We start from the raw sequence: 15331 nt of genomic DNA on the forward strand, positions 1-15331 counted from the left end.
AAAAGACAGGAATGGTATGACTTGCCCTTAACCTTTGGCTAAAGTGTTTTGAGATACCTTGGTGCTACTACAGCTGGTCAACTCCTGATGAGTTAAGTGTTGTTTTCTTGTCAAGATGTAGTTAAGCTTTCTATCATGGACAAGTCCTGTTCAGTATGTAGAACGAAGAACTCTCCTTGAACTTGCCACCTGTTGCTAATTTGCTATTGTTTCACTGTTTTTTCAACCATTGTAAATTCTTTCACAGCCCAGAAGAGTTCTTTGATGCAAGTAAAGACTGGCAGGTCTCTGTGTTCTGTTTCCCCAAATATAAATACAAATAAAATAAAAAGCCTTGTCTCCCTCAGGCAGAGCTTTTTAGCCATTTATACATGGTAAATGAGGATTTAGTGAATTTAAATTTTGTGTGTATGTATATATATATATATAGTTGTTGCTTCAGATTCAGCATAAATCATGTACACAACTGCCCCTCAAAAGCCAGTATTTCTGGCTTTAAAAATGAAATGGTAGATTTTTCAGAAGAATTCAGCTGACTGCTGTTGAAGTCCGTGAGAGTGTGCTAATTATGCTTGTTGAGGGGTTGACCTACACTACAAGACCTTTAATTTTTTTCTGAAATAAGTGGAATTCTACCAAAGTAAATTTTTTAGAAGATGTTTTATCTTAATTTTGGTTAAAAATAGTGAAGTATGCAGAATGTGTCAAGTTTGGAAACTTTCTTTTCTAATCAATATTTCATTTGAAAATACAATGTGTCATTGATCTTATAAGTTGCTTGTAATGTCGTCCTTTGCTGTTAAGAAAAATTAAAAAAGGGTGAGGGGACTCTCACTTCCTATTTTGTTGGTGCTTAAAGGACAGCAATGGTAATCTGGAGTTGGCTGTGGCTTTCCTCACTGCGAAGAACGCCAAGGTTCCCCAGCTAGAGGAGGCAACTTACTATCAAACAGCCCTTCCTGGAAATGACAGATACATCAGCGTGGGCAGCCAAGCAGACACCAGTAGGTATTTTTTCTTTTCATAAGTTTAGTTTAAAGGCAAGGAAACTAAAAACTTGCCTGTAAGATGACTGTTAATCTGCTGACAATTCTTACTTAACGATTCTTAGATTATTACGTATTCTTTCTTTCCTTATTTCAGTGTATCTTTATTTTATTTGAGCTATCCTTTAAGCATTACCTTTACATGTATGTATGGTAGTAATCAGAGGGCAAATAACTGGGTTTTCAATGGTTTTTTTCCTTTTCTTTTCCCCCCTATTACAGGCTTTATTTTGCGGTCATGCAGTAAATAATTAAAGGTGAAAGCTGGGTACTCTTCCATCAAAATAAAATAAAATCGGAGAAAAATCTGTGAATGTCTGTCTGAATATGCTAAAGCTTATTAAGAGTAGCTTCTCCCTGACAGGGATGACTTTCCCAAAGGGAGAAGTGAGAGGTTAGGTGTGCATTTTGTAGGAAAAGAGTACGTATTTTATATGTGAAATTAACATTAAATATACTTAATTTTAAACAATTTTATTTAGTTGATGCAGGACCTCCCACAAACTCTCTTTCTCTGAGCCTTGCAGGTTCTATTCCTTTGCTTAAGTGCATAGTTATTTTTATGGGGGGGAACAAATGTGTTAAATGTGTTAAACATGTTAAATGTGTTCTGCAAATAAACATGGGAAATAACATGAAAGAAAAAGTCAAAGGAAGTTTTGTAGTTGAATTGATTTCTGTAAAATCTGAGTTTCTTGATACTGTATTTACATTCCAACATTCTAAACATAGATGTATTAATTACATATTGATCCTTTGACCATATATGTAGTACATCTATGTAGCTTTTATTAAATGAGTAGAATTCTTTAGCTTCACCCACAGTAGGATTTGGCCCCCCCCCCCCCCACCGTTTCACTAATATTGGGGTGGCTACGGTGGCACCATTGTAAAGAAGTTTAGTTAGATCTCCTTGTCAGTTGTACAATTGTCTTCGTCTCTGGCACCTTGACATAAACTTTTTTTTTTTTAAAATTAGAGATGGGTTTATTCCCAACATCTTAGATCTGAAAACTGCATTTTAATCCTTGGTATTACTAGCAACCCTGTATAAAATGCCCTGAGTGCATTATAGGTAGTTGTATTATTCCCCCACTAAGTTGTGGGAAGTAGTTCTGTTTTTTTGTGTTTTTTCTTTTTCTTTTCCCTCCTTTGGAAAGAAAACACACACAAAACCCCACATGTATTTAATTTTCAATGTCAGAAAATTGACATTGAGGAAATGGAGACTATTTTCAACAAACTTTCTACTGTTGTCATAGTCTCCAGTACTGAAGATCATCTATGGCAGTGGAATAGTAAGCTGGATTCTCTTGAATCTGTGTTTAGATTTATTAGCAATCCCATTAATAAAGTGTTTAGTTTTGCTGTCACTTACTGTGTTATGCAACCTTATTGAAAATATGAGGTGACAAGGGATACGAGAGGGAAGAGTCAAGCCTGCAGAGTCTATATTACCCATGACTGATGGTCAATCTAAAAGGAGTCAGTCTTGAGTTGCACATTCCAAGCTGAATTTCAGGATTCTCTCCTCTTTTGTGGAGGGCTGAAGGCAGACCCAGATTCCTTACAGTTACATAGTGCCACAAGTCAGTACTCAGGAAGCGCCAACTGCTGTGGAAAAAGCAGGCGGACTTTTTTTTGTCGCATCTTCAGTGTCTGGTCAGGTACTCACTGGCAACAAAGGTGAGAGCCCTTTGCCAGCCTTTGTTTTAGTTAGACTGAAAACATGTTATGAGATAAAGGCATCTTGGCCAACTTTCCTTCATGTTGGAGGACTCATGGGGCAAGAACTAAACACCTGCAGCAGGACAAAAGTCTAAACCAATCTCTGATCATAGAGCCCCCCCCCCCCCCCCCCCCAGTCTGTAGAGATCTAGTGAAAGCTTCTTGCAAGAACCCTACAGTTCTTTTTGTTGGGATCTGCTTGTCTGTAATTATTTTGATTATGAATTTTAAAAATGCAGTACACTTAAAATGGACAAGGTTCAGAGCCCTGCATTGGTAAGTACTGTCATGTAAGGGAGCGTGGTGAAAGACATTGGATGACCTGGGAGAAGAGGATGGAAGGGTGGGCATAGATGGAAAACATATTCAGTAATGATTGCTCCAACCATCAACATTCCCTTCTGCAAAGAATGTTATTAGCACTTCTCAGTAACCATGCTGAGTTGCTGACAGTATCTTGCCTTTCAAATTTGACTCCCTTTTACTATCCCACGTAGGTATAATTACATGAAGATAATTATAACTCGCCCTTACTGTTCCTTACTGCTTAACTACCTCTGTGCGTTTGGAACTTACGATGTTATGAGTCACTGAGCTTCACGGTCTCACCAAGTTAAGTCATCCAAACTGGGGATGAGAGGGAGTTATAGATAAATATCAGAACTGTCTTTGATGCCGCAGAAAAACTCCAGCCACTTACAAAGGCTTTGAATGTATGCCTTTCATAAAGGTGTATCACATGTATTCTGCGAGCTTGACTGACTACATTTCTTTGAAATGGTTACTTAGTTAAGGGGTAAAATAAAAATGTATGTAACAGGAAGTCATACCTTAACAATCAGTGGTTAGCCTGGATTGTGCACTGACTCTTCCAAAAGTGGCAGTGGTCATTCAGCTGTTTGAGAGTTGCATTCTGTATGTTAAGAGGTATAAGGAAACCTCATTTCTCTTATTAGCAAATGCAACACTTCAGCAGCTGCAAAAATACTGAGTTTGCATAAAATTTACTCCATCTTTAAAAGCAAAGGCTGACTTGCACAGTGTTATTCATAACGCTTGCCTTTTTGCCTGTTCAAAATGGTATGTGCAAGCACCTGTAAGTGTAGCTTTTTCATGTCAAGAGTGATGCATGCTTTATCTGATCCGTTTGCGAAGGTGGTTTTTTCCTTTCCTTCCTGCAATCTGTTAGTGAGCAGAAAGTGCTTTAGTATTAGGGTTGCAATGTACAAGTGAACTCCTTTTAATCCAAGATCACTTTAATGTTCTGCTTAGTAGCATGAATGCTAGGTGCTGCACTTAAAGCAAAAATAAACGAAGTTGTTTAGTACTACTTTCCAATGTTCTCACTTTATTGATTTCTCTAGAAACCTTTTTTTTTTCCATTTGCAGTAATTCAGTGTATTTTCATCTATGGCTGCACCATAGAACTATTGCATTGCTAAACATTTATCCATTTCCTTCTCGTTATTTGAGAAACTTGCAGAACCCAGGGTTAAAGGAAGCAGCAGAATGAAGAGAAGACATGTTTTAGAAGATGTATTGTCTTCAAATGAAATAGCTCTCAAGACAAATTCTCTCCCTCCCTTCTTTTGAAAACTCAAAATTCTTTTTCACAAAAACTGAATTATCAGTCTTTGCAATTGCACATTCCACAGCCAAGACAAAAGATTTCAAACCCTTTTATAAGGGCATAGTACAACGTAACTATAAAATACCATGCACACCAGCTTGAGGGTTGTAGACTTCATTGCTTGTGGAGATCTGGCTTTTATATCTTCCTGTTCCTAGAGTTTGAGCCTTTGCATAGGTTTCAAGAGTCATTCAGTCAACCCTTTTCAATGAGGTAGACTTGACTGCACCTAAAACCTCCCTAAGTGATGTCTATATAACATTTTTCTTAAAAACCCTTCTGTTCTAGAAACTCTGAAAAGTTTATAGAGTAATTTGTTTTGGTGCTTCACTGTCCTTACTTTTAGACTCCTAATGTCTCGCCTAAATCCCTCTTGCTTCAGGTTAAGTCTTTTATTCTTTGTGCTATCCCCTATGAGGATTATAGTACACTTCATTCCTTTTGTCTTAGATGGAGGGTTGCATGCTTGAAGACAGTGTATCATAATGTCCCCTCAGAGTTTTCTCAGCTCTAAACTAAACAACCCAAATTCTTTCCAAGTCTTTGGATGTATTTCCTATACCTATTGTCAATTTTTCTCTCTTCTGGACCTTCTCTAGTTGTTCTGCCTTTTTCGTGAACTGTGGCATTCAAAACAATAACCAAGACTTCAGCTGAGTTCTTAAGAAAAATGGGTGAATCTCCATAAATGTCCATGTAGTACTCTGACAATATACCTCAGTGTAACACTTGATATTTTCTTCAACGCTGTGATGATGTGAATTGCAGGTAGAACATGAATCAGCTGTAGCTTCTAGATACTTCTTGGCACAAGTCCTGGTCAGTTCTCATTCTACAGCTGTGCATTTTACTGTTTCTGTGAGTAGAATTTGACACTAGTTTCTTCTGTCACCTTACCTAACTTGGATATTGCTATGTGTCTTCATGACGTTTCCTTCTATTTCAGGGATTATTTGTGTCATCTCCACCCAGGTTCCTGGGAGTGTCTCCAGCTTGGTATGGCAGGATCCCTGCTTCAAAACGTCAGGAGTCTTGTACCTTGAGGTCCTCCTTTTATCTTACAGATTCACTTGTTCCTTTGTTCTGTGACTACCTCTTTCCTTCCCATCCTTGTCAGTGTGAGAATCATCAGTTTTAAGGTGTTATCATCCTAGGACAGTGTAAATGCAGCTGAGATGAGGAAGTTCCTGTAAGATAGTGGTGGCTAACATTTGCTAGCTCTTTCATCAATAGAGCTGTTCGGGTTGGCTAAGCAGCTGCTGAGATCCTGTGTATTCTTTCCCCATCCAGTTTTAAACAAAATTGGCATATGCAGCCAATTAAATGCCTTTTAATGTAGGAACTCAAGACCATCATGACGTTTAATGTCACGTAGAATATAGGATCTTGCTTAGCTCTGCTTGTGATAAAAAAACCTGATGTAGTTTCAACTTCATTTTTTCTTTCTTTTTTTTCCTCTTTTTATGTTGTTGGTGTGTTGAAATTGAAGTCTTGCTGCTGGATTTCCATACTTGGCACCTGTCCATTGAACCCATCAGGCCTGCCCCTTCATTTTCCTCTCCCTGTGCCAGCGGTTGCATCACTGTGGTTGTTTATTGCCTGTCTCTGGGTTCAAATGCTACTTCAGATCTGTCCCTCATGCTGAGTTTCCCAGCCTACTTAAGTTTGAAGTTCCTACTCTCTGCCTCCTCTTGGTATAAGTAACAAGTCAATAACACAGTAATTATTTTAATGACCTAGGCACTTACCAAGTAAGAACCATTTATTTAAATGGTGATAGAAACTTCCTAAGTAAACAGATAAGGTTTTTTAGAAAAGAAAGAAGATATAGATAGATAGATATAGTGTGTGCATTTACTATATATACACTAGCATATTTGTAACAAATATCAATATACAACTTAAAATTGCATTGTAGAATTACAAATCATGTCGAACTCTCTGGATCTTATGTACCAGAAGCACATGTTGTTATATAATAATGTTGTAAACAAAAAATACATTTCTTAGTAAAACAGTTGAATAATTCTGCATGTTAATTTTAGTTGAATAAACATCATGAATGCACTAAGCCAGACTGTTTTGATGAGCAGTTTCTTTGTTCATGAAGAATTTTTTCAGAAGCAAACTTTTTTGTTTGTTTAGTAGCCATGGCTTAGCTAAGAACGTTTGCATTTTCTAAGGCTATGTGATATACAATAAGTATCTTTATGAGGATGAGTCAGTGAGAACTAAAGCATTCTGTGGCCTAAATGAGGAATATTACAAAATTGGTACATGTAAATTAAAGTCAGGTAACTATAAATTTGGAGAAGTGGCATTATTCTTAATTCCTTTATGAAATGCATCCCTCAGCCTATCACAGGAAACTCATTTGTGTCTGATAAATACTTTGGGTAGAAGTCAGCTTTTTCTTTTTTTCTTCAAACTCAGACCTTGAACGCAGAAATCAGTTGGTCAGATAGGAAACTTCCGTAGATCAGTTTCATGAATGAATTCCACTACTAATTGCTATAAAATAAACAGTCACAGGTTTGCATTAACACTAAAATTGAAGTAAAATAAGTGTTTTAAAAGTAGGTTAATGTTGAATTTATTAATGATTGTGAGAGGAGGCAAAGTGATCATACTTGTAGAATAACTGCTTGAAAATTGGACATCTTTTCACTAAAAAAAAAAAAATCCCCATGTAAGAATTTACAAAACATCAAGATATTTTAAAACAAAACAAAACACCTGCATGAATTTCATGTAGTATATGTGCATTTGTATAATTTATAACCAACTGACAGGAATGCAAACTGTGCAGACAAGCTGATTTTTATTTATTTATTTTTTTAAAAAAGAGTTTAGTCTCAGACTGTTCCCCTTCTGTATGACTTCTATTGATATTTCCTCTTTGTAATCCTCTGATTTAGGATTCAAGTCATACGTGAACTGTTGCAGCTTAATGAGTTTGTGTCAGCTGGGATGCTGAAAAAGACCTTGGACCTGCTCCAAGTACAGCAAATGTGAGCTAAAATACATTAGCTTAAATATCCAAAACATTTTTAGTTTACATTTGCTACAAACTAAAGGCTTGCATGGAGTAGGTTACCAAGGATCAGCTGATATTTAGAAATGTATTTTTCTGACATGTTACGCTAGGTAAACCCTCTGTGACATAAATCAATTGCACCACTCACATGTGGTGGTAGTATCTGGCAGCAGGTCTTCACTGTATTGTCTTTTTTCATGCAGATCAGGAACAATGTATATGTGAAAACAACATTTCTAAAGAGAATCCTGTATTGTCTGCTCCAAAACTCTTGCATGCCAAAGGAAACCGTTGTGTTGATCTGCTTTCTGAAACCAAGCAGAAGTCAAGGATTTGGGGTTTTAATATTAAAGCGATGTAATCACTGGAATATGAATGGTAATAAACTTCTGAACACATAGGGTGGTGGTATAGATTAATAAAGATTAAGGAGCTAAGAAGGTGCAAAGAAGTTGAATAATTTAATGAAAGTGAGTTGCAGCTGACCTTGATGGATGACTTTTTTTTTGGGGGGGGGTATAACAGTGGGAGCTTTTGTTAACCACATAGTTTTCAGCTAGGTTATGAGTTCTTTTCTGAAAAGTACTCCCCATATAAAGGAGCTTACTTCTTAATCTAACTTTCTTCTTTATTGTTGTATAAGAATTTCATCACTCTTACCTGACTAGCTAAAGGAATATTCCCCTCTGTAAGTAAGTGATCGGAGTAATCCCGTACTTCTCCATCAGCATGTGTGGCTGCTGGATTGAGGCTTACTCCATCTTCAGTTGTGACCACTATTACTACTACTTTCAGAAAAATGGCTTGTCTCTAGTGGAGATTGAGGTGCTTGTGTGTGACTACCTGCAAATGGGTAGAAAATACAACGTAAGCACCACATTTTAGAGGTAGTGTGTGTGGTCACGGGATCCTCTCATCGCTCTCGACTTTTCTAGCCTTTCTCTTGCTCTCAGGCTGTAGAACAGAGTCATGCTTGCATGTGACCCAGGCTGATGTATTATTTTAGCCCGAATTACATTGTTCTCAACATGGCAGTTCATGTAGCAAAACTCCTCTGGGTGAGACTTCTGCTGGTGGTTCTTGTAATTGCTTTAGTACTTCTGAAGGAGAATTTCAGGCATCTAAGTTAAGTATCCTTCTGATATGCTGGAAGATCTGAGCTGACTATAAAAGACATGAGAATAAAATTATGAAGTGCTTTTGTGGTCATACTGTTTTTTCCATACTTCCAGATCATGAAAATTTGCCCAGTTTACTTTGCAGGTAAGACTGCTTCCTTTAAAGGCTCACTAAATAAAATAGAAATTCAGCCATCTTTATTTGGGGGAAACAGGGCTGAGCTGAAAACTAGTTTTTGAAGATGCTGGTGTTAACAGCTAAGTTTCTTTTACAACTTCTCTTCGGTTTCAGCATTCTGTGAGGACAAGTCATCCCATTTTCTGTTCATACACAGCTATGGCAATGATATTTGTATCGTAAGTTCAGTGTTCTATTTCGATCCAATGAGAAATGTCACAGACAAGTAAGCCCAGGGAAATGGGGGAAGCTGTCTCTACAGCGAGTCAGCCCATCCAGGAGAAAAGTCAGAAGCTAGACGGAGAAGCTCTTTGGGTATGAGTAATTGAGCTGGCCTGTGAAAGGAGAAATGCAGACAAGCTGCTCATCTCTCTTTTTGTGAGCAATCATCAGTTTTGAACCTGTATCTCTTTCTCCCAGAATCTTTTAGCTTTTAATGTCCAAACTCCAGGCTGGAGGGAAGTCCCTTTCATAGCTCTTTGGGTAAACTTTGGCCTTGGAGGAGGGAGACTAAAAGCAGCCAGTGCTCCGAGTGTGTGTCTGTCTAATAAAAGTCTGCTTGCACTTTCCCCTCTCTCTCTGTCTGGCTGACTTGCAAATTGAGACTTTTGGCCCTTGAAATCATGATAACCAATGACCTTGTTTTTTCTGAAGGTCTCGGGCAGTTGATGGACATTCCTGTTGGCCCTGGCTGCTCTGAAAGTATGGCTGTGCCCAACGGGGGGATAATTGGTGTCACGGTGCGATGTGGGTAGTGAAATCCCTCCTTACTCGGGAGGGGGAGTGCTGTCACTACCCTCAGGAAACAGGGAGGTTTATGGGGGGATGTTAGTATTTCATTCTTTAGATAATGGGAGCTGGAGAGGAAGGCAGAAGTAGGGTTGTTTTTCTACTTCATTACCCAGTTGGTAGCCCATCCAGCATTCCCCACATGTCCAAGTATGGATCCTCATTTTGACTTCAGTATTTGTTTTCTTACTTCTTCTGTTGAGATGGGATACTTCCAGTAGACAGAAATTGGATTTAAATACCTTCAGAAAAGGAACGCACAGACAGGATAGAAAATAGTTAGGTTTTAAGTAAGGAGCTCTCCCACATGTCATGAAACTGTGTGAAAGTATTTGGCTCACCAGTGCACAGAAATACTTGTAGAATTTGGGGCTGTTTTGGGAAAACTCCGCATGCGTTCCTTCATGAGGAGGGAAAAACAACTATGCTTGGTTAAGGTATCCTTTTTAAGAGAAGGTTGTCTTCATGATGTGTTCCCTGGAAGCAACTGATTATGGTAGCTGAAGTAATACATTCAAGTGCATTGCTTCAAGAGGGCTTTCAGAAACCATGGATTCCTAAATTTGTCCCATAGCTTTGTGAAACTTAAGATCATTAGGAGGAAGGAAGACTATTGCCTGTCATATCTTAGCAAGAGCAAGCTGCTGAGGTTTTTATCTGGCTTGGAGGTGGAAGGGAGCTGTTAGCAGGGTTAGTGGTTGGAAGAGCGCAGGGCGCAGGAGGGGTGGACTGGAATGGCGCTCAGCAATCCACGTGGGCTCTCTCTCCTCTACAGTAAGACTTGCCTTTCATTCTGTTTCACTTTTAATTTTGAGAAAGATAGTTTTGCTTTTCAGATGTGATTGATCTCACTGGAGATGATAAAGATGATCTTCAGAGGGCAATTGCCTTGAGTTTGGAGGAATCAAACAGGGCATTCAGGGAGACTGGAATAACAGATGAGGAACAAGCCATTAGCAGGTAAACGAACAACTTATATAAAGCAGAAATTAAATTAAAGAGTTGGAGATTGGCCTGTATTGCTTTTTTTAACTTTAACAAAGAATAACTTGTTTACTTTCACTTGTGCTACTGATATGCCTGGCTTCAGGATGTTGCTTTAATGTATTGTATGTTCTACACTGGAAAATAGTCTATTATGTGTGGACTAGGATTTAATAGTATGTTTCATGTTGATGTATTTGTTTAAATATTGAGGAAGTGGATGGAGATAGAGGATATACGGTCATATTTAAATAGGATCTAAAACTAAGAGTTTCTCTTGTGTATCAGGTAAAAAGCAATGAAAACAAAATATAATTAAGCAGCTAAAAAATTCTTTGTCCTGTTTTTTGCAGTGTTTATTTTACAGTAACATTTTCTTACCTCTGTGCTATGGCTGAGTTTGAGGGAGGGGACAGTAATGCTATGACTTGAGTATACTAAGAGCAGCTGCTGTGTATTAGCTGATAAAATATGTTATTAACCTATTTAACAAATAGGATTTATAAGCTTTGAGTGAAGTTAACTTCTTGGTTTAAAGTTTTATGAACTTAACTTATCACGCCCAAGTTGAGAAAGCTAACTTTTGATCAGGTTTTATAATAACTTCTTGTACAGTGTGTGTTTCTATGTAAATATAGATATAGCTATGAAATATTTGGGACTTGAACTAAGCCTGGATGTAGGGTTGTGTGGGAGGGGTGTTGGTTTTTTTCATCTGTCGCTGGCCTTGGGAGGGATGTTGGTTTTTTTCATCTGTGGCTGGCCTTGTTCTAGGGGAGAAGGGCAATGATTTGATCCTTGTGTTAGAAGGTTAAGTACTGCCTCCTTGTAAAAGACTAATTTTATAAAAATTGATTTAGATGGGGGAGATTCACCACAATAATTCTTTTCCTCAGTTCACTGTATTTGACAGTCTAAATGACTTATCAGAATAGTCCAGCTCTGAGAATATGAAGAGTGTTACTTTATCCACAGTCACTTTCTTTTTCCTTTTGAAAAATAAATGTACTAATTGTGAGAATAAACATACCCTTCCCTCCCTCCTCCCGTTTGTGATAAAAGCCATCTTGTTATATGGCTTCAAGATAACATCTTTTAGGAGAGAAAGATGGGATGAGGGGGATTTGTATTATCATTAATAATTGGAAGAGAATGTTAAGGTTTGGGTTTGTTTTTTTCCCCTAAGACCTCAGTATGTGCATGTATACAAGATTATGGTGGGAGTTCTGTCCAGTTCTGATTCAGAAGTTCAGCTCTTGCATGTTCCTTTTTGAAGGACAGAATTGTCATAATTAGAGTTGTGATTTAGGCAGACAGTCAGAAAGGTGGACCTATTTCTGGATATGGAAATGTTTTTTTTCCTTTTTTTTCTTCCCCAAGTTTGGCTGCTTCTGCTGTGCTCACTTCTTGGAGCCTCGAAGCTTCAGATTTTTTCCTGTAGACTTTGTTTTTTCACTTCTCAGATTAAAAAGCCCTTTTTGGTCTTATCTGCTTAGCCCATAACTAAGTATTATAAATACATACTACTTAAATTATGGTCTATTTTTTTCTGGTTGCAGAAAATAACAAAGTATGCCACTTTTTTTCCTGTATGTACAAAGGCATGTAGGCAATCTGTTCAGTTACATACAGAGAAAAATGTTGGTCTTCTGATGAAAGAGAGATGTATATTTGAGGGCGAAATTACGGACAATAGCATGTGCCAAATTAAGAGCTTGTGGCTACCAAGGGGGATATGGCCTGCACACTGTACCACATCTTCTATACTTGCCGTAGTATTCTTCGGAGCATTTGTTGCATGAGTTCATCTCCTAAGACCATACGAAAATACTCACTAAAAGATCCAGAGTGTGTCATGGCACAAGAAAGGGAAATGGGATTTTGCTTGTGAATGGAGGCAGAGAAGAGTGAGAATCTTCGGGGTTTTGGCAGTATTGGGGGTATTAAATCAACTCGGTTACATACACCCTGAGTTGATGGCAAATTATGTCAGAGCTGTACAAATACAGGAAGTTCTGAATTCTTGATCTGAACTGTTCAGTTTCCTTTCGGACAGGACTTCAGACCAGTTTTTGGTTTTGTGTTTTTTTTTTTTTTAAATAAAAAAAAAAAATCAGTTTTTAGTTCACACCCCACAGAAGAATGTTGGCATTCCAATAGAAAGCACAGTATCTGTGCAGGACTTCTCAAAACAAAAAGTAGAACGCTGTGGTTGTTAACAAGTCATGCTGCAGCCATTTACTTTTGTTTTTTCTAGGTTAAGTAAGAAGCAGAAATCAAATAGGAAGTAAATAATAAGCAAATTAAGCTATGGAAATCTTTCATTTTTAATAATGTAGTATGTGTGCATATTTAAATAGTCTTTGGTGTGGAGGATATTTTTTTCAAAAGTATTCATAGTGGTTTGGAACCTAATTTGCGCTGATTTTGTTAAGGTTTCCAAGGGAGCATTAATGGAATTTCTTCAGTTGTGTAATTAATGTTGTAAGGCACGTAGAATTTGTCTTCCTGAATGTAATTGCCTTGTGCTACTTAATGAGGACGGATCTGATTACTATGTAGGTGTTGAGAAGAGTGCAGCTGAAATGTCCAAGTGTCCAAGCTGAACATCTTGTACATGGCACGTTTAAAGTTTTTTACTATTCCCTCTTTAAATCTCCCAGGGAAATGTGCATGATCAGTCTATTTCCTAATATGAAAAAGTTTCTCCTGTTTATATTACTTTTCATGGACTGAAGGAGAATGAGGCTAGCCAGATAGGGCTTCACTGGGGAAGCGACTAAGATATGGCTGAAAAGAGACATTAGCTGGCCTGTGTTGTGCCTAGGATAGTAGCCATATTAAAAAGAGAGCCCATACGGTAAGTGCATAAGGATGTGCACAACCCCTAGGCATTTTTTTTTTTTTAACATGGTCATTGAAACTGCTGGGGACTCTGTGCTGTGGTTAAGCATTGTGTGTATAGATCAAAGGTGAAACTGGGGAGGGATGTAGTGTTGGGGATATTGCTGGATGTCCAGCTGTAAGACAGTCACAGCATAAAGACCTTTCCTTGTTCTTTTAGCTGAGTAGCCTGCTGGAGTGGGCTTTTCTGCAGCGTGTTTAGTGGGCTTCCTCAAAATGGTTTGGTTGAACTTTTGTGCTGTGGACTCGCTTTGCCCGAGGCTTATTGCATTGTCTGGCGAGCCCCGTGCAAGCAGCTCTGCAAAGCTGCTTGGCTGTGCCCAGCTTGTTACAGAGAGAAATAAAACACTGCTTTTAAGCCCCATGCCATGCCTGGCATTAACTAACCCTCACTCCAGAGTTTCCTTCCAAACAAGATTCCAACGTTTGGAGGTGGGGAAGCCTTTGGTCCCGCGAGGCTAGAGACATGCCATACCCTGCACGTAGCTTATGGCTCTGCTGCTAGCGACTGCCTCTGTGGTCTCTAAGGGTCACAAAGAGGGTGTTTCAGGCTGCGTGATTGCTAAATCCTTGTACTAACTTTCTGGAAAGATGCTTGTTTTGTTGAGAGTAATGTGTGAGTAAGATGCTTTGTAAAGGTAGTCTCCCAAACCAGGACTGTATGAATATAATGTAGTGAACGTTATAGTATAAGAGATATACTCACTATGCTGTTAAATACATTTATTTGTGTAGGTTTTGAGCTGATCATTAGGTTCCTGTTCACTGTGCTCACTTTTATTTCAGTTTGCATCACAGCTATCATTATGGCTGAAAAAGAATTTGGCACATAGGGTGTGCAGCTATTGCATGTGCTCTCTGAGTACAGATAATGTTATAAGTAAAAATAAGGAAAAATATAATGAAGCTTTGAGAATCAAATACTTTACCTTGATGGAAACAGATTTGAGGTGGAGCTACAGATGAGGAAATTCCTCACCTGCTAAAGAAATACAAAAACAAACACAAGGAAGAAGTTTTAGCAGGTAATTAAGTTGATAAATGGTAATACCCTTGGGGTCAGGGAACTATTTCAGTTTGAGAATATATATTTTTCTGAACTTGAATCTTGAAATATCTTGAAATGTTCTTGAGCTTGGGGGGGGGGGGGGTAAGTTTGATTGTTTCCTTGAAACAAAAGTGGTATGGAGTAGGTATTGTAGTCCTGTTACAACATCATGCTAAATTTATTCCAGTCTGCCAGAGTCCCTTCAGTTTTAAAGGTCCTTTCAGTTTAGTTTAAACAAGAGTTCAGATAATTCTACCTGAATGAGAAATTATTTGAAATATGTATGACGTTTGTTTTGAATTAATTTTTAATGTCCCCATCAAATAACTTTTACTTTCAAAGCAGAGATACACTGGTCAGCTAACATTTTTGAAGGATTGTATCAGTGAGAAGGGAAATGAATTTGACTGGTTCCTTACATTTTGGGGTTTGCTTAGGAGATAACGTTATCATTGCTAGTGTAAGAGTCTCTTACCACTGAAGAATCGGGTTCCATCCCTGTGCATTGTTTGAAGAGATGTCCGAGCAGAAAGTCTTAGAGGATTATATAGCTGTCCTTTCAGTGTCTTTTGAAAAAAGATGTGCTGTTTATGGGGTAATATGTCAAAAACTAAATGTCAGAAATTGATTAATCCTTAGGAAATGACAAGTTTTAGGTTCTTCCTGAGACATATTGATGCAAAAGTGGTATTTATACCAAATGGGCTCTCAAATTCTGCATGCTTCCCCCCCCCCCCCCCCCCCCAAATAAGTAGCAATAACAAATTAGTATGTCCCCCAAAGCAGTTACCTGCAGTAAATTCATATGTTTCATAGTTCTTGTATATCTTGTAAGATACCTTTTCTTACTTTGACAAGAGCATAGCTTG

The 15331-nt window shown here is 38.1% G+C and overlaps 1 protein-coding gene across 5 annotated transcripts in view; it reads left to right on the forward strand.

Annotated features, from left to right (window-relative positions):
- USP25 (ubiquitin specific peptidase 25) overlaps positions 1–15331 on the forward strand; it is a 96257-nt gene that overhangs the window by 20905 nt on the left and 60021 nt on the right. For 3 of the 5 annotated variants that reach the window (XM_076352197.1, XM_076352206.1, XM_076352215.1), the window contains exons 3-4: positions 860–1004; positions 10363–10486. In XM_076352197.1, coding sequence (XP_076208312.1) covers positions 860–1004; positions 10363–10486 — 269 coding nt within the window. Of the gene's footprint in view, positions 1–859; positions 1005–8686; positions 8705–10349; positions 10487–15331 lie in introns of those variants that run through there. The other 2 variants (XM_076352223.1, XM_076352231.1) reach the window with 2 other exon arrangements.

The sequence above is a fragment of the Aptenodytes patagonicus genome, chromosome 1 (genome assembly GCF_965638725.1).
Source record: "Aptenodytes patagonicus chromosome 1, bAptPat1.pri.cur, whole genome shotgun sequence".
Lineage (NCBI taxonomy): Eukaryota > Metazoa > Chordata > Aves > Sphenisciformes > Spheniscidae > Aptenodytes > Aptenodytes patagonicus.